Source organism: Aptenodytes patagonicus, chromosome 15 (assembly GCF_965638725.1).
Source record: "Aptenodytes patagonicus chromosome 15, bAptPat1.pri.cur, whole genome shotgun sequence".
Classification (NCBI taxonomy): domain Eukaryota; kingdom Metazoa; phylum Chordata; class Aves; order Sphenisciformes; family Spheniscidae; genus Aptenodytes; species Aptenodytes patagonicus.
The window spans coordinates 12,053,370-12,080,018 of NC_134963.1; the positions used below are offsets into that span (position 1 = coordinate 12,053,370).

General features: G+C 35.5%; 1 protein-coding gene across 2 annotated transcripts in view; it reads right to left on the minus strand.

Moving 5' to 3' along the window:
- Positions 1-4,223: 4,223 nt before the first annotated feature.
- GNAZ (G protein subunit alpha z) overlaps positions 4,224-26,649 on the minus strand; it is a 78,214-nt gene continuing 55,788 nt past the window's right edge. For both annotated transcript variants that reach the window (XM_076352788.1, XM_076352787.1), the window contains one exon: positions 4,224-6,310. In XM_076352788.1, coding sequence (XP_076208903.1) covers positions 5,966-6,310 — 345 coding nt within the window. In that variant the 3' untranslated portion in view covers positions 4,224-5,965. The remainder of the gene's footprint in view (positions 6,311-26,649) is intronic.

Here is a 26,649-nt window from a genome sequence, read left to right on the forward strand (position 1 = left end):
TGGAATATCCCTTGGGTCAGTTGGGGTCAGCTGTCCTGGCTGTGTTCCCTCCCAGCTTCTTGTGCACCTCCTCACTTGCAGAGTATGGGAAGTTGAAAAGTCCTTGACTTAGTATAAACGCTGCTTAGCAACAACTAAAACATCAGTGTGTTATCACATTATTCTCATGCTAAATCCAAAACACAGCACTACACCAGCTACTAGGAAGAAAATTAACTCTATCCCAGCCAAAACCAGGACAATAACACATATATAAAATACACATGCCTGTATTTAAGGATTGGAAGGTAACTCCTTGAGCAGAATTGTTTTACTGTAGAATGGACTCGCATACAGATGGCTACTTACAAGAAAAACAGAAAGGTGCTAAAACTGTTTTCTTTGCTATGGTACAATTTGGGGAATTATCAGGGAGAACAGCAAATATTTTCCAATAAGTAGTAAGAGTCACAAGGCCTGACATAATTCATTTGACATATTACAGATACCAAAATAGTCTCTGCCTGGTAATTCAGCCTTCTTCAGCTAGCCAAGAAACTGTCTTCCTCTCTGCATTTACTTCTACACCTCACATCCAGATAATGAGATAGAATGTACCTTGTATCAGCTGGAGGAAGTCAGCAACTAATATGCCATTCCACATCTAGATTTCTGATGTTTTCTAGAGCTGAGGTAATTTACAGGGCCAATAGAGCAATATGTTCCACACTAGACAAAAAAGAACATAAGCTGTATGTGCACTTGGCATGAATTGTAGTTGTTTTTGTTAACTGGGAAGTGGTCAGTGACTCCAGTTAGCTCTATGCCAGGCCACCTGGTCTTTCTCCAAACAGGAGTAATTTAGGAAAATATGATTATTTTAAGCAAATCCACTTGCAGACTATTTTTGATTCCTAAATTTAAGGATGTATACCAGTATCCTCCAGGGACAGTGGGATCATTAAAGACCAAAAGGTGGGAAAATCCACAAAGGTTGGGAGAACACTGAGGAGTAACGTTTCCAGAAGAAACAACAACTTAGTGGCAAGAATTAATGGGCAGAAGAGAGACAAAAATAAGATAGATGTATGTATTCAATAGGGGATAGAAGAGGGAGAAGAACCAGCAGCAGGAGAAAATTAAGAACATTGGAAAAATTATTAGCAAAACTTTCACTCTTTGTGAAAACAATTAGTTGACACACAATACTTAACAATGTTAGTGAAAGGGTGTTACGCAATGATAAATGACCTGGGCAATAACAATTGCAAAAGTAGTTCCAGGAAAAAATCTTTCACTAGCATATGGTTAATACTGGAAAAGTTTAATAACTCTTACCTATCATCTATCCTGTCTTTTATGGGTACTTAATCCTTTCAGACAAAAATTGAGGTGGATTAGGTGGAGCAATGGATTTTTAAGCTTGCCAGAGCCTCTCTTTGGGAAGAGTTTAAGAGAGAATATTTTTCCTACTTTACTGACCCTCAGTGTCTCCACTGTTCCACCCTTGGAAAATCATAACCAATCAGATCTGTGGATAAAGACTGTTTAAGGATACCTTTTTTCCTTTGAAACTTGTTTGCTGTATGGAGTGCAACTGATAAAAGGACAGATGGCATTCTTATTGCAGCAGATGGAACATCTCTTCTGTGAATGTCATTGTTGCCCAGGTGAAGTGAAATCCCAGCTGTATTAATACACTTTCGGGTAGCAGTGCACTGCATCACTGATAAACCTGAGAACTGAGAAAATAGATGCAAATTTATTTGCATGATTTATCCAGGTGGGCAACTAAGAGTCAAGGGATTTAATTTCAGCACCTGTCTTTGGCCCAGACTTTTTAGTTTTAACTTCCCTGTCCCTCAGTTTTCTTATACAATCAGAAAATAGAATTACTTTACTTCTGTGTAAAACAAAATTTATTTTAACATCTTGAATTCTTCAGCTAGAAAACAGAGTAACCATGAGTTACTCAGAATACTAAGATCAAAAACATCATAGGAATTAAATTATTAGAGAGTTAATAGCAAGGAATTGCTCTTCAGAGAAGATGATTATGTGAATGGATCATTTAAACTTAATTATTTGCTGCTTTATTCCTCCCCATGCCTATGCTTTTCTTAAGCTAAGTAGGAACACATGGCAGTGCTTCAATTTCTTTTCTCCTTCCCAAGATAGCCTTCATTCAATGTGAAATGTAACTGACTACTTTTCTTTAGAAATACCCTTAGGCCTTTGTTAAAATATCCTAGGTTCTCCACTTCTGTTGTAGGTTGCCTGTAATACTTATATTGGAAGGACCTTCTTAGTTGAATAAAGACTTACTTTTTAATATAAAATGTCTCTTGCCCTCCTCATAATTGACTACACTTTTATTTCTAGTTTTCCTGCCCAGCTTTCTTACATTGAAGCTATGCTCTAATGAATGCTGTGTTATCTTGTCACTTCTTTCACTAGTCTGAAATGGCCACAGTACCACGAAAGCTAGAGGTGAGGGAGGCACACCATCTAATAGTCCATTCATTGGAAAAGGAAGCCCTGACTCATTTTATACCGTTTTCACAATTCAACTGGCTAATAATAGGATCTTACGCTATAGAAAGCAATTTAGACTAGAAATAACTGCAATTTCTCAAGTAAATGATAGCACTTTAATGGTAAATCAAGTTTAGAGGATCCCGTACTAGCTCTATGGAAGGTACTAGCAATTACCATGTATAGCTTTTAGTAAACTCACCAAGTCAAGCAGCTTGACCACAAATATCACAAGCAGGCAACAGTATCTTCTCATTACAAGTAAGACCTAAATACTCCCTGTGTGGCATGACAAACCTTTTATACCTTCAAGGCTCAGCCTCATTGGCTCTTTTGCCTCTATCCTTCAGGTGTAACAGTTGACAGGGCATGCTTAAAGGGGCCCTGTGTCTTCCGTACAGGGATAAAATACCTCATTCAAAATTAGACAGATTTTTTCTCCGTTATCGATTATGTCTGGACTGAAGAGTTTTGAAAGTCTTAACCCATGACTTGAGCCTCAGAGAGTATTTTTGGTTATGGTTGCATTCTCTAGCAAGGTCAAAAATGCTTATTGCTTCACCCACTGCCTTCAAGAGTATTGTAGTTCTCTTGGCAGTCCCAGCTCATCATTAGCTTAAGTCTCCAGGTCACTTAGAAAAATCCAAGCTTGAATTTAGATATCCTCAAACAGGTGAAAAGAAGGATTCTTAAATATAAGGTACGAAAGATTAGGACTTTTTGATGCATTTTGTAGAAATGCTGAGAAGCAAACAGAGGAATTAAACTATCCAAGCACTATCAAATATTTTCAGCTGGTCTCAGAAATGATTAATGGAGTCAAGGGTTCTAAGTCAAATTCTGTTTAAACTCCAAGGATATTATTTATCTAGCATCCTCTAACAAGTGATTTTATGAGTTTATGCTGTTTGTACAAGAGTTGCACCTTTTCTTAACGTACATCGAGACTTTTAAAGATTTCAGTTAGAGGATGTTCTGGAAGAAACTTGTTATAGTCTGAATGGATGGAATTTTCAAGAAAACTTCAATGAAAAACCATCAGTAAGACTTAATGCTGATAGATCACCTTATATGGTCACTTTTAAAAATATTTAGATTTTTCTTAAAGCCTAATTTTTCACAAGCATGAGCCAGACAGAATTTCGTATTGATTTTGAAGACTTGCAGAGAGCTCAGTAGAACAAAAATGTGAATGTATTTTTCAGGGGTTTTTTCAATCTTTAAATACAGGTTTAGGAGACCAACTTCAGGCGCTATTCAAAAATTTGTATGTGCTTATACTTACACATGTATTTCTAAGCATAGACATCCATGCAAAGTACCTGCTTGTGTAAGACAATGTGCAGGTAGGCTTCTTATGTATCTTGCAGATTCCATGGAATTTTCTTTCCTGATATTTCCTATAGATCTTGATCTATAACTTCTTTCCTAAAATTGCTACTAACCATCTCCCCAAAAAATAACAACATGCATTCAGAATTTGTAAAGATATTAAGTGGGAACACATCCCTTAGATCTCACTGAGTTGCTCAAATGTAATTGCTTAAGATTGAAATTGCTGAATGTTGGTGAATAAACTGAGGAAAAAGATCTGGAGCAAATAAACAAAACTCAGTAGTCTGTCATAAAGGAAAGAAAACTTCACAAACGTTATCCAATTAAGTAACTGTCATAACACTAATTAATGAACACACTATAGACACATTCAGTATCATTTGAATTATTTATTTTTTTAAGTGGACAATTTAAATGTTGATGTTATTAACCATTTTGTTTTAAATTTCTTAGAGCCCTTGGCTGAGATTTCTTGCACTAATCATAGTACATAAGGGAACAAAAGTAGAAGGTTATTTTCCAGTGTGCATGTGTGTCTGTGTCTCTGTGTATGTATGTGCTTTACAATTATCAAACATATATTTACACACCAACTTTACACTGAAGTCTTTAAGAAGTCTTTTCTATGGCAGGGGAAAGAATCAACTGACCAAAGACGTAGGTCTATATGATCCATTTGAGATTTTCCAGTATAGTCCCACAGAGCTTCTTATGCATTCAAACTTTTGCCGGAATGTTACTCCATCCAGTAGTGTTTCTTTATGAGATGAAACCTGGAGCTGAGGAATGCATCTCTTCAGTTTCCTTAACTTCACTAAACTGTAAATAATTTAAATTATTAAATTTAAATATCAAGACATTTAGTTATTGTTCATATCGCTCATCTTTAACCTTCTAATAATACACCACATTTTTAAAATAATTAAAAAAACAACAAAAAAAGACTTTGGAGGCTATATACTACACAATCTCCATGGCTCCTGCTTCTTGGGAAATATGTTACAATATTACAATTCCCAGAATGTATTTGGAGCAGTGGAACAGAATTGTCCGTTGGCAACTTTCACATTCAGCAATCCAGACACTACAACAATAATTTAAAAAATTGCCTTGTGATTTTTTTTTATCTGTATTAAAAAAGGAACACTAACCTACTTCTTAAATATAGTTTGTTTTTTGTGAAACACCACAAGATTTGGCAAAAAAAGATGTAAAAGAAGACTGTTTTGATGTATAAAACTCCTTACCAGTAGAAGAAACACTGACCTTAATTTGGCCTATTCATAGATTCATTTCATGTAGTTTTGCTGCATATTTGAAGCCTTAAAGAGCAGAAAGAGCTGCTAGTCAGTTTGGAAATCACAGAACAGTTGCACACCAACAATTCCTTTAACAGGCAAGGTGTCCATGATAAACAGTAAAGTAAAGCAGAAGTGTGTACATAGTATATGCTGAGAGTCATGTGCATGTGCATACATGATGTATGTGTATATACTGTTTGGCTGTGTGCGCCAATATTGTGGGTGCATGCCCATTCTCTACAACTTTAAGTAGTATTTTGCTTAAACTCTTCTGTTCCGTAGCTTCTGGTTTGAACTAGCTTTTCTCCCCAACACAACCATTCTGCTCCACACCCTGCAAACGAGTTAATCTGTCACTCACCAGCTTTATATCTTCATGTCAGTAAAATTTTAGGACAACTGGATGAAGAATTATTTCTTACATAGAACATGATAGCACTCCCACTGTAGGAAATGGAATGAAACAAATGGAATAAAAGTGCAGTGACTGTGGTGAAAACATCTCCACAGAGTTAGGCCTCAATCTCTTTTTTTGTGTTTGTTTGGGGTTTTTGAGTTGCTGGGTTTTTTTTCACTGGGGTTGTGTGTGGTATTTGTGTGTTTTTTTGGAGAGGAGGTTTTCACTCTCCAGAACATATATTTGTGAAAAATGATGTAGTGGGTTAAGGGGGCATAAGAGGAACTGTGTACATACATCAGATTTCCCCTTTTTTCTCCTTGGGCTACTAAGCATTGCCCCATTTTTTTCCACTAGAAGTGGAAGTGGTTAGCCCCTTTTTTATCACTTCAGGAAAACAGATTAAGCCCAAGGATTCTTAGCAGAGGCCAATATATTTGAGATTGTTCTGAATGATGACATCTGTCACTGCATCAAAGACAAATTGGATGTTACTGGTATCAGTGGCGCAGGTGAAGTGTGAGTAGATCTCCTTGGTCTCCTTGTTGCGATTCAAGTCCTCAAACTGGCGTTGGATGTAGACTGCTGCCTCCTCATAAGTGTTTTGGCCTTTGTATTCAGGAAAGCAGACTGTTAAGGGGATGCGTCGGATTTTTTCTGCCAGCAGATCTTTCTTATTCAAAAAAAGGATGAGGGAAGTGTTGATAAACCAATTGTTGTTGCAGATGGAATCAAAGAGACGCAAGCTTTCTGCCATTCGACTCTGTAGGAGGGGAAACAACAGGGTCAACGGTAGTGTTTCAGCATAACTGTGGAAAACACACAAAATACATTATTATGTCTATCAATGAGCAAAATCTGCTTTTGGAAACAACTTTTGTTTTATTTGGTCCATCTTACCTGACCATGAAATTTCAGGGATCTTAATTCACTTATTTTGATACAATACATTTCACCACAGACTACCTTTTCCTTCATTTTTTAAAGTATTTGGCAACTGTGGAGGAAAGTCTAAAACTGAAGATTTAGAAACAATAGGTGTTACTTGGGAAAACATGGTTGTGTTCAAACTTAGGTTAGCACTATAAACAAATTCTTTAAATAAAAGGGATGAGGAATTTCTAAGGATTTCACGCTACAGAAACATTCTGCTGTTAAAGTTTTTTTAAGAAGACGAACTACTACAAGACAATTGTAACACTGCATCATTAGATGTGTAGTTTAGCACACCATACATACTCAGAATTTTTTCCTTGCTTTACTTCTCCCCATTGTATAACAGTAAGCTTGAAAGAATACACAAGAACCACATTCTGCTATGGTGGGACAACTTGTATATTTACAGGTGAAAGCTGAGTTTAGCCAGACATATTTAACATCTTTCCGTCTGCTGCCCTGACTAGGCAAACTCCATTTATGAACAATTTAGGATGACCGCCACAATTACATATTTGGAAATAGGAATCCAATGCTGCTATAAACTGAAAGCAGAAAGGTCCGTTAGAAATCAACGGCCGCCTTGAATTTTCCTGATGTGTTGCTGCTGCAACATACACACTCATGATGCAGCTGGAGCTGTCCGTGGTACTGAGTGCGCTTGGAAGGCTGAGTTTATTGCTCGGTTTACATCTATAAATAGGTGTAAACAAATGTAATGTTTTGAATAGAAAATATTCTAGATTATTAAAATAAATATCACTCAAATATTGTCAAAAGTAGATACAGAATATATCTTAATCAGGCATTTTTGCTAAGGTCAATGTTTTCCAGCATGTTACAACTTAGAACTTTATTTCTGTTAGGTTTCATTGGCACATCAGCATTATCATTATCTGACTAACTTTAGTCAGATATTTGTCTAACACGAAAAATTTTTAAGGTATGCACACTCATATTTTCTATTTAAAGGAAAACATCTCTTTTAACCAAATCATCCTATTCATATTTAGAGAATGTTGATAAGCATGGCATTTTATAATTAAGCAAAAAGGTTTCATTCCAATCTTCTTCAATACCCAGCAATATTTTTTATTAATAAAAATATAATTCTTGAATAAGTGGACCTTTATTCTGTCCCAGTTCAGCTGTGTTCATGTACTGCTGAAAGTAGGAAAAGGATACATGACTGAAAATTTGGAATCAGTTTTCTCTGTACAGCAAATGTATTAGGCAAAAGTGTAGAAACAAATATTCACAAAACAAGGTACATTTTAAAAAACTGGAAATTATATAGATTCTGAAGATTTCATAGGCTCTGAGACAGAGGTAATGTAGGCTGAGAATTGGAATTCTTGCAGTGATGTCTGTTTAATTTGTTTAATTTTTTTTTTAACTAGAAGAGTCTTTTAGCTGTGTGCCAGTTATTCTCTTCTTGAAAATTAACATCAACTAATTTTTCAACTTGGTGATAATGCTGTTTGCTATTTTGACCTCCGTGGGCCAGTTTCATATCAGATTCCAAAGCCAGAGTTATGCTCTTTCATCATTCCCATCTAATCCTCTTCAGACACCCCAAAATAATTTTTGCAACTTTTGAGCATCTTTAAAATCTCAGAACACTGTAAGGCATATCTCCTTCTTATAGACCTGATCCAATGCAGAGGTCTCAAAATCATTTCAAGTAGGTAAACTAATGTGATGTTAATCACAGCATGAAATTCAATATTCCTACTCACATGTCCAGATGAATTGATTTTGTATGGGAAACATTTCTCTGAAGCTTTTAGCTCTTACCCAAATGACAGGCCTACAGTCAATATTTAGCCTACAGCTAAAATATTAGCTATTTTTCCTTCTCGCTTTTTTTTCCTTTAGGCTTTATACTGCTGAAAACATTGTTGTGAGGAATCATGGTTTATTCCTGTTTTACCTTCAACAGTCCTTCCCTCTGTTTTGAAATAACAAGATTCATCGCACCCTGGTCACAAGATGCAAAGAATCCTTGTACAGTCAACTCTGTAAAGTCTGCTTGCTGATAAACCATGGATAAAACATGAAGAAAGTTTATCATATACAGCAATATAGATGACAATCTTAACTTTCTTAAAAAAAATAAACAAGCTAAATATCTATGGAAATTTTTTCCATGTTAAGTTTCCATAAAGAGATGCATATATTCAGATGATTATTCTTTAAACTGATCTCTACAAAAGCTGTACAAAAAGTGTTCAGGTCACCGTTTCATGTATTTGTGGAGTCTGGGTTTTTTTAACTCAATGTATCTTTCATCATTTTTTTTCCCTTCAGACAAAGTGAATTTGCAATACTGTCCTACTAAATTAAGAAAATAAATCCTGCTCTGTTTAGAGTATCTCTTACTTTCAGTATTCTCAGATCATGAGAATGCATAAGATTTAATCTAATTTCTTCAGCTTAGTCCATATAGCAAATTTAATTAAGATTAGGCATTACTGATCAGCATAGGGCATGATGGAAGGGAGGGGTCTTGTGAATGATGGGCATCATTAATGATATATCAGGATACAGTTCCAAATCCTCCAAAGACAACAGTCTTTGGTCTCACTTTGTATCACAGTCACACAGTGGAGAGTTTCATAATACGTACAGATCATGAATTTAGTGACTTCAGAGGAGTCATCAGAGGAAGAGCAACTTTCTGTTTGTAAACTTGTTATATAGTGGCATGCCTTGCCATCTGAAAGTAAGAGCAGCTGATTTGATTTTTTTTAATTGAAATAAGAGAAAAATAATACTGAAAGTGTCTGGTAAAACTCCTGGAGATCACTGATACCTGATTTCCCAGTGCTTCCAAAAGGTATAATGAATTGATTTATACAGAACTTATATTTTTTCAAAGAAGCATAGTTTCTTGAAGAAAGCCTGGAATCAACTCAAGCCTAACAGTTTTAGTATGGTCAAAAGTATTTTGAATTAGCAGAAACAGAAGACTGTAAGGTTCCTCAAGGGATCATATATACCATATGTCATTCCTAACACATTTTTAAACTATTCTTGAAGTCCTTTTCATAGAAAGGACTGTGAAAAGTTGTTGACTGATCTTTCAACAAACAAAAATACATTAATCAAAAGCTACTAATTAGTAGACACTGATCAAGATTATTTTCTTCAAGAAGATGTTTTAGTTGATTCCTCAAAGCACAGAAGCAGTCTTAACTTTTTTTCACATAAGACTATTCAGTTGGTGACTGACAGATACATTTCAGCCCACAGGATGTTTTGGCGTGGCCAGTTTTAAAACCTTTATCGTGCATCTGCCTATGTCCTGTTTTATATGCCCAGACCCTGGCATTAGTTCTGGAAGCCGCTGTTAGACCCGTCTGATTCCACAATGATGCAACTTGTTTTCAGAAATACCTCTTGTAACAAAAAACAAAAGAAAAGTTCATCTGACTTCTTGCATTTATACCTGATATAAAATACTAGCATTCTTCCCAACTGAAAGAAAAAAATACTTGCTTTTTGATGGACTTTTATGCTCTGTATTCTTTTATCATATGTATACAAAGAACATAACTTTTGCAAAAGTTCACAATGCTTTTTACAGAGTACATTCATCTATCTTTGTATCTGTTTTATTTCCTTCAAATAAAGAGACTGAATAGGGCAGACTGGAAAATAGCTATGTATTTTATCATTCTGTATAAACATATTATGTCAGATATATTGGTCAACTACATTTAGAGAATACACATTTTCTTTTTTATAATTTAATAACAGAAAGCCATGAAAATAAGGCATCGGAGATGATACACAGAATTCTTTGTGGAAGTGCAATGTGTATCAAGTAATAAATTCCTTCTACCAAAGACATGTGATAGCACACAGTGGCAGTGTTCTCGCAGTGCCAACAGGTATGGTACTTTGAATGTTTGCTTACTTTGGATAGTGATTCTATAACCACTCTGAACTTCAGTAATTTCTAACATTCCCACCTATTCTTCTGCAATAATTGACTCCTTTGTTTTCTCCTAATCTGTAATGAATTTACTGTTTCAAACAGTATTAGCTGCATTTCCCATATAGATTATTCTGCAGGTATTGCTCTTCTTTGTATATGTAATATTTTAGGTTTCTAAAAACCTTATGCATACATCAGTCACCTCAGTGGTCCAGAGTAAGTGAACAGAAGGGATTTGGGATATCAAAAAAAGAGTATATTTTGTTTACAAGATTATTTGCAAATATGTATGCGTTCCATTTGTCTGGCTTGTGTTCAGAGGGGATGAAAATAATCTAGAGTCTGGGTATTTTTTTTGTTGTTTGACTGTGAAGTATTCTAGCCAGTTTTCCTGTTTGGAAAGTGGAGGTGAGAGGATGATTTTGGCTTTTAATAGAAGTAACAGTATTTTGGGCCTAATTCTCCTGAAATTTGTATCAGTTGCATCTAGTGCATCTCCCTTGAATTCACTAGAGTCACTCCATATTTCAACTAGTGAGATGAAGAGAGAAGAATCATTCACTGTTTACTACATGAAAAGTAATATGAAAATATCATTTATTTAAAATTTACTTTTCATTTGGTTTTATTAGAGAATGAAAATATATTTTATTGTTATTACTTCAAAGGAAATCTGCAACAGTACTGATCATTATTGTTACACTAAAACAGTATCCTGAAAAAAATACCCGTTAAAAATGCATAGTTGCCGAAATATGAGCAGACTGTTTCACCTAAGCTTTTCAAATTACCTCTTATACTTTCCTCGTTTTATTTGTGTTACTGTTCCTTTTCATTTGCTATGGATTGACTTGGTCAGAATTGCATCCTCTGTTCTCAGAGTCCCATGAAGGCATTGATTTACTCATTTTAGTGAGTAATTCTGTGCTTACAGATTAAAACCACAGACCTTTGGCAGTTTCTGGTCATTTCAAAAGCCCGAGGAGCACCAGGGCGCACCATGATGGCTGGCACTGCCACAGCAGCAATATGTAGCCATGTTGAAATCTAACTCACAAGCCCTTAAGGCATACCAAAATATAGGGAAAATTATATAGTCATGAAACACATAGTGTTCAATCTCACTTTCCACGTGGAATTAAATGACAAACAAGTAAATCCAAACCTAAGAGAAAATAGTATACATGGCAAGACAAGGCCTCTATAAATTTTAAGTGGTGGCTTATGATTTGTGCAGTGCATCAATCACATTTGAAATGGCAATGCATGACATGGCTCTCAGTTTTTTATAGCCAGATGACATCTTGATATATCTGAAAATCTTAAATAAGAAGTGATATGTCCACAGTTCTAAGATGAAGGCTGACACTGAAACTGAGCTTGAAGATACATGATGTATCCACTCATATACTCCTATCCTAACACAACAGGCTCATTTCCGGTTTCGTCAATATTGTAAAACTACTGTACATATTACAGGTTAAGTGAACTTGAGAGGGTTATGGCTTATTATAATTAAAAAATAGAATAAATTATTGTAGAACTCCAAACAAAATTTTCTATTAACATTGAGGAAAAATAAAGGTAGGAAAAGGCATTCTTCTTCTCTGCCATGTCTTTTCCAGTTCAGGAATCCTGAGGGGGGTAGCTAGCCAGGTGGTTAGAAAAAAAGTGCTGCTGTAATTTCATAATCATACACAAGCTGGGGTATAAGCAAGATAATGTCAATGCCTTATCCAGATGGCCTTGTTGGAGGCTAATTGCAAATTCTTCTCTGAGCATGAGAACCAGGAATTGGTTGCTTAAGGGAAAGAACATGCTAAGGAACAGATGGCTGCTTCTGTTCTTCCAATAATTTGCAAACATACAAACATTCCTGGTCATCCTCTGGAACAGTAGAGGTGTGCTTAGCAGCAAAGAGTTCCAGAAGAACTAAGAGTTTTCAAAAGGGAAGACTCTGTTATCAAGATAGCAAGTAATTAAAAAAAAAAAATCACCTGAAAAATGGAGCCAAATTGGAATGTAGTATCTCCTCACAGCTTTCACATTAAAGCTTTCTGGTCAGACTTGGGAGAACTTTGAACTTAAAAATAAAAAATTATGAAGAGAGAAACTATCACAAATAAGGGAATTAACTGCCATTTGTACTAGATACCCAAGAACTTTATCTTTCAATCGTTATTTCTCTTTCATCATTATTTCAAAAGTGGTAGGCATTTGAGGATTGTGAAAACCTTAATTAAATAAAATTTATCTTGTGTAAACCATAAACAATGATGAATAAAATTGGTGCAGGAACGGTAATGTTTGCTTTCCAGAAAAGCTAGAAAATCTTTACACGTCAGTAAATCTTGGAAGAACCAGTGGAAGCTGTTGCTATTTTCCTGTTGAGGCTTTTCCTTGCGATAGGGCCTGGCATTTAGCATCTTTTCTTTCTGTTTCAACTGTGTTGTTTAGAGAACCACAACTTAAGACCTTCTAAAGAAAGCAGGTGAAGCTAAAATATTTGAAGAAGGGGTGGTGGGGTAAAAAGGTAATTGAATCCGTTGGATGTAAACATTGTTTTTTCCTTAAGGTTACTATACAAAAAAATTTATTCCGTTCTGAAATAATGACAGTCTACAAAATAAATCGAAGGAAATACCATTGCCCAAGACAGTCATAGTCAAAGCAATTCAGGAATTTAAACTATGTTTGAATAAATGTATAATGGAAGGCAGAGGGAAAGCAGAAGAATTTTGCAGAAAAAAAATACAGACAATGCAGAGAGCAAGAGATAGCCTGGATAAATATAGAGAGATACTTTTTTCTTGTAAAAAAGCCTAGACTGAGTGCTAGTTGAAAGGTCCTTACTGTCTAGCAGTTAGGCAGTCCTGTTTGAGTGCTGGATGAGACACACTTGATTTAAAAAGACTATTGTATGATTCATCTTTTGTTCAAAGAAAGAAAACTCTTACAAGAATGCATAGGATCAGGTGGCTGTGGGTCTAAATGGGGAAAGATGATGATAATTTCATGAGTTACAAAAAATAATTGCTTTCAATCTAAAAATCAAAAAGAAGAAAATAACTATCTGTTGCAGAGAAGTAAATAGACTTAATCCAATTCACTCTATATATCTCTCAAATAAAGAAATTGAGAACCTCACTGAGGTAGGATTGAACTGGGATAAAACACTCTACTAGTGTTGTCCTGTATATACATGTTTCTAGCCTTGGCATCTCCCAGAAGGGACACCATAACCAATAGGGGTTTGACTAGACAGAATTGTTTTGCCTTTCCAAACCCTTTCTTTCCAATCCTAGGATCCCAAAGTTTTCCTGGAAAATGTTGGGAATTCTAAAATGTCAAAATTAGAAAGGGTGACATAGAAGGGTAAGTCCCATCGTGAATTCATTAAGAAGTGTTCTTAAGTCACTTAGCAGCTTAACTTATTCTACAAGCAGACAAACTCGTTATCCCATCACCAAAGTGATATGTTACATTAGTCTAAAACCACTGCAGGAACTCCTGACCAGTTAGGTGTTAAAACAAAACAGGAAGGAGGTCAGGATAACTAGAAGCAGCTATGTCAATATAGCACCTATCATATGGATATATACATGCACGTGCCGTTTATTTCTGTCCTTCCTACCAAAATTCCTTTCAGTGTCCTGAATATATAAGAGGAATGTGAAGTGCAGGAAGGTGGAAAACTAACATAGCATGTTATGCATACACGTATACTTTATGCCACCGCAATAAAGGGAAATTAAAAGGGATGATAAAAGAAGGTTTTATATTAGAGGAACCTTGAATCTCTACTATGAAATGAGCATATAGAAGGCTGAGAAACATGGACATTATGAAGTGGAGCCCTGAAGAAATCTTGTGTGGTTTTGGATAGGAAGATATGTATTTATATGGTAAGGACAAAAAAAAAAAAAAAATTAAGCATGAAACAAGCTTGCTTTCAGTTTTTTTTAAACAGTTTCATCCTCAGATCAGGAGGAAAAATTATACTAGCAAACAAAATTTGTAAACTACCAAATTAATTCCTCATGGTTTTAAAGATAATGTCCTGTAATTGTCTATACTTACAGTTTGTACATGAAAATGTAGAACAAGTAGAGGAGGCAGTAGTCAATATTTGATACCTCTTTGTCAGAGAAGAAAGGGAAAATGAACCTGCCAAAGCGGTACTGCAGCATACTGTCTCCCTTGATGATTTCCTGTGGAGTATTACTACTGTCTTTGCAGAAAATTCTGCAGATGATAACTGAATCTGGCAGTATGAACATGAATTACATGGGGACCTTTAGTCTTGGCTATTGTATAGGATGACAATGAAAACATTATGAATATTTTCTCATGTATGATCTCTGTGACTGGAAAAGAATTGTAGTGTTACTAAGGCTTACTGTGGACTAGACTAGACAAAGCAGATTTAATTGGTAGTATTCGTTTAATAGAGTCCTGAACGTTTGTCTTTGAAAATTGATCCCTGCAACTTTTTAGGTGTGCACTGAAACAGCAAGTCATGTCTGTAGGAGTACATGATAAGTTAAGCATTGTTATGTAGTAGGCACATATGGGTGCCAATGACAGACTGGGGTAAACCACTCTTTAATAGCATCTATCAAAACTGTTTTATATTCCTAGATCAGGAACAATACAGATTTGTTAATCCTAGTACATACAGTCTGACACCAAGCTATGATTACACTAAGGAGAGTGCCTGAGCTGAGAAAGAAGTTTGATTAAATTTCCTGACAGGAGGATTAGATTTTGAGCCAGGGTATTTCCAAGCAAAGGAACAGGACAACAGATGCTTCTGCTAGAACTTACAAACTAAAGGAAACCTAAAGAAAGGATATGTAGAAGACTCTTGGAAGAACAGAGGAAAAGGTTACTGAGTTCAAGGATCAGAAAGAGTGGGGCACTTCATCATTTAATAGAAATGCTAGAAGATCCAGATAAAGGCTACTCCAGTATGTCTGGCCAAAGTATTAAAGGCTGTTCCACAACATGGAAGGGGGCAGAATAAAAGTGGATAAATACATGTAGATTGAGTTATTGCTTGTGACTAGCTATACATATCTTCTAAGCAAGCTGAAGTACAGAAAAACTATATTTAGAAGTCATAAAATGTGCATGTGATAGGTGCTATGTTTATCACTTCTCATAAGAGAATTACAAGTCCAGAGGAAAGTTCTAGAAAAAGGTATGTTCAGGAGAATAGTAGTATGGGCCAGTCAATATTGGTCCTGTGCTGATAGAACAGCAACACAAGTCAACATTTCTGGGAAGGAGTAATAAGAATAGATTGGCAAAAGAAATGCTACTGCAGCTGACGCAGGCCAAAAGAAACTTGAAGTCACAATGGGCCAACATATTAAAACCTACACATTACATAGATAGTGTCCAGCCAGGGCAGCGCTGCCAGGGCTGCAGTAAAAGTACACAAGATAAATAGTATCATGGAATATACCTCTTTGCACAGGCCTCCATTTATTCATTAAAGTGGACGGGTAGCTTGTTTTTTCTCCTTCAAGGAAAGCTTGCTATGTTTCAGTTGCTCAGCAAACAACTGCTAACACTCTCCTTTTACCACCTCAAAGGTCAATAAAGCTTTATGCTACATAAGCTCTTGACATAAGAGTTACAAGAACTTGCACTGTGCTTGTCTGTGTATTATTTTGGGGGGCAAGCAGTTTTAAGAGGACAAACATGCCATAAAAAGAATATAAGAATAAATCTTCAGTGTCTTTGACAGTGCCAGAAAATTAAGGTTTCCTGCGTACAAATTAAGATAGTTCTTAACTTAGTTCTAAGAAGCAAATTAACAGCATATAATACCTATGCTTGCTTGGGGGGCGGGGGGTTTAAGCATTGTACAGTATTCCAAGCAAACTGCATATTTCTGGAGCTTAGGAAAAACACTAGTATAAAAAGTTTTCTTGTTAAAATCGTATTCATTTAAAATCTCACAGTTCTTGAAAATATATCCAAAGTAGCATGAACATCCATACTTTAATTGTAAAAATCTGGATGTCTTATCCTTAGATTGAGTTATATATATGGTAATAGAGGCCAGCTGTTTTGTTCCTGGTAACATTTCAATTGATTTCAATGCTTACTCATTGTTTTCAAGTGGGATGGGTTTTCTGTTTTTGTTTTCTTTCAGGCCTTTTAGATTATTTGCTTAGCTCAAGGGCAAAAGGAGCATTCAAATACATATTCAGCATAGCTGAAATGTTGCATAGTTTTACACATAAAGCGGTCCAGGACTTTAGCTGCCCTCATTTGAAACCTTTAAGCTTAATATCAGCCTTCTGTGTCTAGGCAATAAGTAACTTAACGCTGCATTGACCTACAAGGAGAAGCTGAGGGAACTGGGCTTGTTTGGGCTGGCATAGAGGAGGCTAAAGGGTGATCTTATAACAGCCTACAATTACTTGAAGCATAGTTACAAAGACGATGACTCTAAACTCTTCCCAGCAGTATCAGATGAAAGAGTAAGCAGCAAAGAACACTAATTGCAGCTTGGAAGGTTCAGATTTGATGTTAGGAAAAAAATTTTCACTAGAAGACTAGCATAGCACTGGAACAATTTGCCTAGAAATTTTGTGAAATCTCCATGCATAGAGGTTTTCCTCACTCAACTAGATAAAGCCATAGTTGGCCTGATTTACTGTTGGCAATAGTCTAGCTTCAGCTGGGATGATAGGATAAGTGACCTCCAGAGATCACATCCAGCCTACATTTCTATAATTCCATGAATTGTAAAAACATATTTATAGTTGAATGAGAAGTCAATTTTATGCATGCAGTTCTGAGCAGATCTCAAACTTTTCATCCTGAAGAGGCAAATTCAAGCATAAGGGCTATCCTTTTGATGGAAAGTGTTATACTACACTGTCACTATCTTGTTGGTGATGCAGGATGAAAAGGAAATGGTCAAAGAATGGATTTGTGGTCTTTGTGGAATACCCGTTTTTTATTGTTTTATGTTCTTTCAAGCTCTCTGGACCTTAGAGTAGCCCCCAAGCTATTAAAATACTGCAGAAATCTGCATGAGAACTAGATGAGAATATGCAAGTAAAAAGAAAAATGTTTATTCACTGTTGCAGACTGTCGACTAACCTACCTTTTGTATAGCTTATGCATAACCCAAGCTCTGGCTGATAGATTATGTGTAAAGAAACAATGCTTTTCATTGCACCTTCTTTGAAATGTGCATTTTTCTAATACATTGGGGGGGAGGGGTATTAACAGGATGAATATTGGTTCGTATCACCCAGACGTTTGCCTTAATTGAAGTGAAAATGTACTGCATACATAAGAGAAAATTATTTTTTTTAAAATGAAAGAACTCCATTACTTTCTGCCACTAGTATGCCACTAGAATGCACTAGTAAGCTTAATAATTTTGTGTAACAGAATAATGGCAGGGGGACAGACTGCAAAATCTAGTGCGTGTGAATGCCCTTTCTCTGGATAAAAACCATTTGAAATCTGAAACATCAGTGACAAGAGTCCAACCTGATAAACTATCATATAAAGAAAAGAGGACTTCTCAAGTAAGTAGATTTTAATTTCAACACAGTCAAGCCCAGTTTTAAAACAGGACTCCCTGGATATTTATGAAAGCTAGTAGATAGAAGTAAGATGAAGGATCATTCGTAACAGTTAGTAGAATTAGAAAACAGAAAACCAGCAAGAATTATCACAAGTATGGAATGGCTATCATATGAAAAAAATTAAATAAACTAGTTCTCTTCAGCCTGGAAAAAGAAATAGCTGAGAGAGAACACAGTAGAGCTCAAAATCATGAATGGTATGGAAGTGGTGAATAGTGAATGATTTTTGCACCATGTCTTACAACGCAAGAAGTAAGAAACATCAAATTCAGTTATCTGACAGCAGACAAGTAGTCCTTCCATGCAGTGCCTAATTAAATGTAAAACTGTCATGAGGTGTTAGAGAATAATAATAATAATAATAGTCATAAAACTGTAATTGGGTTCAAAAAGCAATTAAATTAAAAGGGCACTTAAACAGAAAGAAGTCGATGCAATCCTTGATTCAGTTATTTGGTGGGGTATATTGCAGGAAGTATCAGTGTATGCTTGATCTGTTCCCATATTCTTTCCTAAATATCCACTGTTGCCCACAGTTAGACGTAGACTACTGCAGATATTTGCTGTGACCTAGTACAACTGTTTTGCATGTTATGGCTGTCAGAACAGCTCATCCTTTTTGTGAAATCAGCCGTTTCATTTCCTGTCAGTGAAAACTTCTCCTTTACATAACCTATGTAAAATTGCTACAGTTCCTAGACAATTTTGCCTTTCCCATTAGTCTTGTCCAGTTTAAAAAAAAAAAAAAAAAAAAAGAGGAGTTTGTTTTACAAATTTCACCATCATTTGAAGCAGTGAGTGTTTCTCACCAAAAAGGCAGGCAAAGGGCCTTGAAACTAGAAGTACTGACCTCTAGTAAGTTGCATTGTCCGACACTGGAGTGTATGAGTGACAGGAGGATAATGATATTTTGTCTTAGACCCAGAAAAAAAAAAAGAAAGAAAACTGGCCCACATTGATGCTGAACTAGTTTTCACCAGAAAAAAGCTGGCCAGTAGTTTCATTCTTCAGTAGTATCTGAACAGTAAAAACAGCCTATTATACAATAAAAAGGTAAATACTTTCTACTGAGAAATTCACGGCAGGGGCAGGGGGAAGTACCCACAGAACCTGAGACTATTTCTCAGATTGCGTGACATCTGGAGAAAGACGCATTTTGCCCTCACAGCTTAAGCAGCTGAAATTCTTGCAGGAGCACTGACTTTCCATTTTATTGCACCTTTGAAGATATTTTAGGTGGGATGCTTACAGAGTTTGGTGCAGCTAGAGCTCTTGTGGGAGCAATGGCTACCTTCCCTTTTTATCCCATCTATGTTGCAAGATTAACGTAGCATACTTCAGGAGCAAGTGGTTATTTCAGATCTTTTAGCAGCCTTGCCTATAATTCTAACATAGTTCTTGCCATCATGGTGGTTTTAAGGTTGCCTCCTACTAACCTAGAAGAAACATAAGGCTGTCGGGCACATAGGTCAGTGTTCAGAGTCAAGAATGAAAAAGGAACAGAGAAAGAAAGCTAAAATGAAAAAATGCAAAGCAACATTAAATAGAGGGTCTAAATCTGGGTCTGATCTTGGCCTTTTTTGCATAAGCTGAGAGGAGTACTGAGGAGTACAAAAGGAGCATGTTTAGCAGCATGGAGAAAGAAAGAATCCTGTCTTCACTTTCAATAAATTCTTCTGGTTTTAAACAGCTTAACTGGAATTTAGATCAGATCAGTTTCAAGAGATAATTGCCATGAAGTTATTTTAGAGTCACTGGAGAAGAATAAAAGGAAAGCAATTGTGATGTATTCTGAAAAAATGCTTCTCCCATATTTGTAATGAAAGTTCTAGTCTGTTGGGCTGCAAACAAAGAAGTAAAAATTATTTTGGTTGATCAAGACTGAATTAAAAAAAAAAACCAAAACACATTGTGGTCACATGATGTAAATCTCCTTGTTGGTACAAATCACTATTGCTGAAGTTGTTCAGAAAAAAAAAAAGATTAACTTTGATGTGGAATTTGTTCAGCCTTTTGGTGGACCATTTCTTCCACTTTGTGTAGACACTGAGAATGATCCACACACTTCTTCAGCAGACCATTTTTGTCTTTTTTCTGATCCCTACTGCTCCAGTGCTAGGCTCTCCCAGTGTCTCAGCCCTTACTTTAAGCAATTTCCATATATGGGTGGGTGCTCACTAAGCAGAAGGTTAGCTACACCACCATCTGGGTTATCAGGCCATCTCCCTTCTTTTGACACTATTTCATTATATGCTTTACCAAATTCAACTGCAATGAGCAACTAAGTAATCGTATCTATACGTCTTCAGTTTTTTTCACCTGGCAAAGGGGAGAGATTCACTATTGCCATCTGTACAAACAGATTTTGAGTCTGTAAAATAGGTGGAAAGACTCCATCAATTAAAGGAAAAGGCTGAATAAGTCCATTTCGGTTTACAATTACACTGCTGTAAATCTGGAATATTTCTAGTGATGTTACCGGAGCACTGCAAAATTGAAACCCTCAGAACATGGCTCTGTATTGCACCAACAAACTGCATTATGAATGTTAAGAATCACGCTATTTTCCTCCAAGTGAGAAAAGTATGTTTCTTCATTTACAGTCACCATAATGTGACTAAGCATACTGGAAAGAAAAAATAAAATTTTAAAGAATATTAATAGTAAAGAATTATATCATAATAACAGTTTCTGCAAGAAATGCAAATCTCTCTTAAAATTAACTTTTTATAGACATTTAAAACATTGTACACACACACCATTTTGCATAGAAAATTTCTTGTAACAAGTCCTTGTATCAGAAATGTAAATTTACAGTCATGTTAGAAGTCCACTACCCACTAATTGTTCAACAACTTTCATCTTTCAATCTCAGTTAACACAAAAATCTGCAGTAGATTTCTGCTTTTAACACTGACTTAACATTAAACACTGAATCAAGGTCAAGATTAATCTTCAGTGTTGTCAGATTTTTCATGACAGAGCATGAAATGAACCTCCCAGGAACTAGTGACCACCACAAAATATAAATATACAGAAATACACAATATGCCATGAAGAGAGAATGAAACAAAATTAGTTACGTGGCATATATCACTGATATTTCTTAAGGTATTTCTAAAAATAATTACAATTTTAGTAAGAACCTATTTACAGGAACTTACTCTAGAATGTTACACAAAAAGGATCTAAACTGGAAGAACATCAAAATTGCATACTTAAATGCTCAAGTTTCAAATCCTGAAGTCATAGTCGCCAATATAGTGTAACTCATGTAAATCTCATACACAAACACAGTTTTTTCTTAATTGAACCCCATCTCATTCATCTTGCAAGATGGACAATGTCATGTGCTAGTCAATATTTTTCTTTATTGTCACAACTCAATTTATAGACTCATGCTTTACTATAAACTTACTATTTATGAGCTGCTCAAAAGACAGAATTACTCGTTTCTTCTCAAGCTTATAATTATTGTATCTGAATATTTCATTGGCTACATTTTTTTTCACAGCATGTTGTCAGATCAAGAGGTACTGTTAAAAACAACTTATAAATAGGGAATGATACAATCTATACATTGAGAAATTATAGTTAGAAGGAACCCGGTAATTCTAGATACCCAACCTAATTTTCTAGAATCTAGTTTTTCAGCATGAGTATTTATTTAACAAAGTTTAACAGGTTTTTCAAGCTATCATTGATATCTGGTGTAGCTCTGAGTAATCAGACCTGCTACAAATCAAATCAAGAATCTCAAATTAGGTCCCTTTTCTCAAAGTAAGGAACAATGTGGGATTACATATAAAAGTTTTCATTTAAGAAACTGATTTGGAACCAAAAAGGAACATGGACCTATGCCAGGATCTAGTACAGTTATTCAGAGTAGCATTCAGCTGCTTTAGCCATATGAACTGTCTCTGTTTTCTTATAATCCTATGTTCCATTCATTTCACATTTTCCTCCCTCCGCAACAGATGATGGCAGCGTTCCTACAGTTGATAGTCTTATTTATCACATAAGCCCTCATTAATCACAGAAAAAACATTATATTCATTGAATGAGGCAGAAAATCCATGGAAAAAATCATAATCACTATAAAGCCTGAATCAAAGTATACAGAAACAAGACATTCAAAATAAGGTTACACCAAGAATATCCTCCCATTTACTAACTCCTGCTTATTTGATTTCACCAGATTGCTTAAACCCCACTCCACCTCATCCTCCACCCACACTGCTTCACAATCTAAACTTACTCCCAACTTTCTCACTCTTCCAGTTCTGTTTCCTCCTCAGACTTGTACATTCCAGATGAGAAACAGTGCTTATATAATTTTGTACCATTACAGGCCAACCAGATCTCCCTAATGATGGTCTATACCGTTCATATTAGCACAGGAATTTGCACAGTTCAAATGAATTCAAACTTGTAAAGGAATGAGAAAAAAAACATATATGCGAGACAAGGGCCGTTCCAAATATTAAGGAGATCTTGTTAAAATTATCAGATATTTATTATTTTTCTTTTTTATAATGGGTGAAAATATTTTTTCCCTTGCAGATGAATAACTTAAAAAAAAAATCAGCATAGATTATACCATTTGCAGAAGGGCAGAATGCATGTCTTCTCTCCCCAGCTCTCTCATCTCTAAACTGGTACAATAAGACTCCTTAGTCATTTTGGTGCGTTTAAGTGTGTGTATGTGTATCAGCATCTGATAAAAGATGTTGGCTGTAGCTACTTCTAAATTGATCCTACTGTACTATTCTAAAATTCCTTCTCTCCTACACTGGGGAAAAGTTCTTGTGGTGCTTTACACTAAGCCTAGAGTTTGTAGTGCTAGAAGATAAGGCTGTTCCTTTTGTACACCCATTCTGAAATTTTATCATTCATTACATATGTGAATTTTATGTAGTCTGAATATTTTTTTTTCCTAATCTATGGGATTCCATATATGTCTGAGTATACCACATTATTTATTTTTCTGTGCCATCTAATAATTCCAACTGAAATTGATAACTGAGACCAAGAGGGATGTCAGATGCCCCGAGACTAATTGAGTTATACACAGTGAGGGCCTGTTCACAAGGAATTGTCTCATGGATCTCTCCTGCTCTCAGCAGACAATAAAAACAGCGCTGTTAGCTTATTTCATAAAAATTATCCTGTTACTTGGATTGTTGCTTGTGGGATCACAAGAGGAATTATGGTCACATCATAGGAAGTGCTGGTAATGACAATTTGGGTAACAAACAGAATAGAGGAATAGGGGAGAAAAAAGGAAGCTGTTTGAGCATCTGATCTTTTCTGTTATTACAGAATTACAAGTGATACTAACTTTTTTTTTTTTTTAAGGCTTACTCAATGCTAATAACAATGCAGTAGTCCTAGCAGCCTGCCTGATGTCTTTTCCAACAAATGAACTTTTAGTGTTGTCTCTGTAAAATAACTGCTGTCTGGCTGGTGAGCTCTTAATTAATAGATCTTGGACTGAATCAAGAAAGAGACATTCTGAGAATAAGTTATACCAGAGGAAAGAAGAGAAAATCTAACAAAAGTTACTAGCTTTTGCAATCTTGAAGGGACTTCATTTATTTGCACAGCTGCTTATCACTTGTCCATTTCTTTGATTTCTTAAAGAAATATAGAAGAATTTTCTATTCAATCCATTAAAAGGGAGAAGGTTATATTTTGATTTTGGTTTGTGTACTGCTTCTCTATTTTCAACTCGGTGATTATACATTAGGTCAGAAATACTATGATTAACTTTGTACCCAATTGTAACAGAGAATAATTTTGGCCCAGTGAGTCCTGAACTTAGCCTAAGCACAGAGTGAGAACTCAAGATGCCTTCTCTTCCAACCCCTTGTTTTCCATTGCATTCATTTTAAGTTCCTCTTCAGGTTTCCATGGAAATACCAGAGAAGTGTGCTTATATTCTTGGCATTAAAATATTCATAAAAACAGATAGAGAGATGGTTTATATGGCATATGCTGTATTGCTGAAGCAGGCAGTCAAAAAGTAAGCTCCTTGTATGTAAATGATCATACGTGTAAGTGAATGTATTCTGGGGAGAACAGGCCCAGAATGTATTTCTTCACAGGGAGAGAAGGAGGAATAGGTAGTATAAATCTGACCTGTAGAGAAACCAGGAATTTCTATCTGAAATGCAAGACTTCCCAGAACAATGCAAAATAAAATGCTTCTAAGATTTTACCATTAGAAGTTGAAATCTTTTTCAAGGGAACAGAAGATGATTTAAACTTGCTACAGAGGCACATGTTGTTCTAACGATCATATATTCTAACCAAAATGTCTAATATAATCTCTAATTAAAAAATTGTATGTTTCTTGAAACAGAAATTCTCAGGTTGCTGTCAACAGCCAATATATTGAAGTCTTTAAACCCAAAGTAAAATCTATCTTCTTCATAGAGAAAATCAGTTTATAAACCTGATGTTTGAGCAGACACATGAAAAACACATTCACAGCATTTCAGATTTTCCAATTTAAAATGGGCAAGTAACAATTAGTCGCATTTATTTAAAAATAGACAGAAGCAGACTTTGATTAAAAATGTACATCTAGTTGTCCTAGTAGTTGTACTGTATGTGCAAGAAGAGCAGTGAACTATATACTGAATATAGGACTGACTCCCCTCTGAAATCTGAACACATTAACTACTCGTCATAGATGCAAGCCCACATTTATACATCAGGACCAAAAGTAAACTATGGGCCATGCCAGAAGGATGTCTTTACTATCTCTGATGCAGGAATCATGCACTCACCTTTCTTCATTATGGATGTAGTAGGTTGGATGAGTCTGCCATTCATCCTATATGCCCTTGCAATGGCATTATACAGGTAACATGAAAAGTCTGCTTTAAGCTTTTCCTGGGTGATTTCCAGCATCGTCTGCCACAAGGCCAGACGAGATTTATGGCAGGAGTCTGAGCACATACAGCTGGACTAAAGAGATTTCAATCTGCTTACTGGCAAGGGCTCTTAAATACAGTGTGGACTGTCATTATCATCACCTCTTGGCAGCCCTGCCTCTCTAGCACCTAATGGAATCTTGAGAAATATTCCAAGACATCATCTATTCTCTTAGAAGTGGAAAAAAATATACTAAAATTTTCAGCCTCAAGTCTTGCTGTAATGCTGTGTGTGTGTAAATAATTGTCGAAATGTGCAAGTATTACAAATATAACTGTATGGCACTTACTAAAATTACCTGAGATTTTTTCATTAGTACAACAACCTATATCACCAAATGCAGTTAAAAATCCTTGATGAATACAATATTTAATTTACAACAGTAAAGTTTAGCGCATAAACCCATGCAATGTCAATCATGTCAGCACACCTACTTTAGAATTCCCCATGTTCAGAACTATATTTTGAAATTCAAACTGCTTCTATATCTAGTAGGTTTATATATATACACATACACACACAAATAAAAATTTATTTTGTTATGTATTGAAATGGAACTTCAGCAGTAACTAGTTTGACAGCAGATAGGAGAAATGGAAGAGAAGAACTTAGATAAAAATTAAAAGGAAGCCATTTTCTTTGGCTCTAATATTCAGAGAACAGTATATGAAATGTCATTGAGACATAAAACAGCATAAATTTTTGAAGGTGATAATACAACTAAATAGAAGACGATAAAAATTATTGGATTTGTAGTGGTGCTAAGGATCGTCTAGATAATTTTAAAAATTTTTTTTCATTTGTGTGTTTCAATGATTTATTTTTGATTGATTTTTTTTCCCCACAATAATATAGTTATTTATCCAGTTGAATTGAGATGTAATATGAGGATAGAAATTCACTTTTCTTTCTTATTTCTGCATTAGTTATAAGGGTCTGATGAAATGTACATATAAATTTGATTTGCTTTACAGAACGTTGAAAGAACAAATATAAAGTCAAACCTGCTTGTTTTCTAACAAACACCCTTTTTTTTGTCCTCTTTCTATGATACACTTATTTTTGACTTTCTTATTTTATTAGCATTAGTTAAATACAGCGTTCTACACTGGCACAGATGCAAGCCTAATGTGACTCAGTTGCACTGACTGAGCAACCACAACACTCTGTCTGGGTTCATTCACCATTTTCCACAGAGGCAATGAACAAGGAATGTGTATATAGGTGTATAAACACATACATGCATTTATATATCCATTTACTCACTTTATGACAAGTTTCCATACTCATTTTCACATTCCAACGCTATTCTTTCTGCTTAACTTCTGCCTATGGATTTAATAAATACTTATATTCTTTTCAGATGCCACTGTCAGAAATCCAGGTCTTAAAATAATTACACAACAAATCATTCACACATTCTGGAGAATAGCAACTAGAGCTCTGTTTTTCCATTGACTAATATAAGTGTATTCCATTCAAACTCACAATGAGCATTGTTTATTATTTTGGCAAGGTTTTTGTCTTCTAAGCTGCACCATTGTAACTTCACCAGCCCAGTTCTGCACATCTCTCAAATCTTCAAATGAAAATAACTTTTAAAACTCCTAACAAATGAGATAACATCAACAAGTACGCACCTGAGCTGGAAATCAAGCT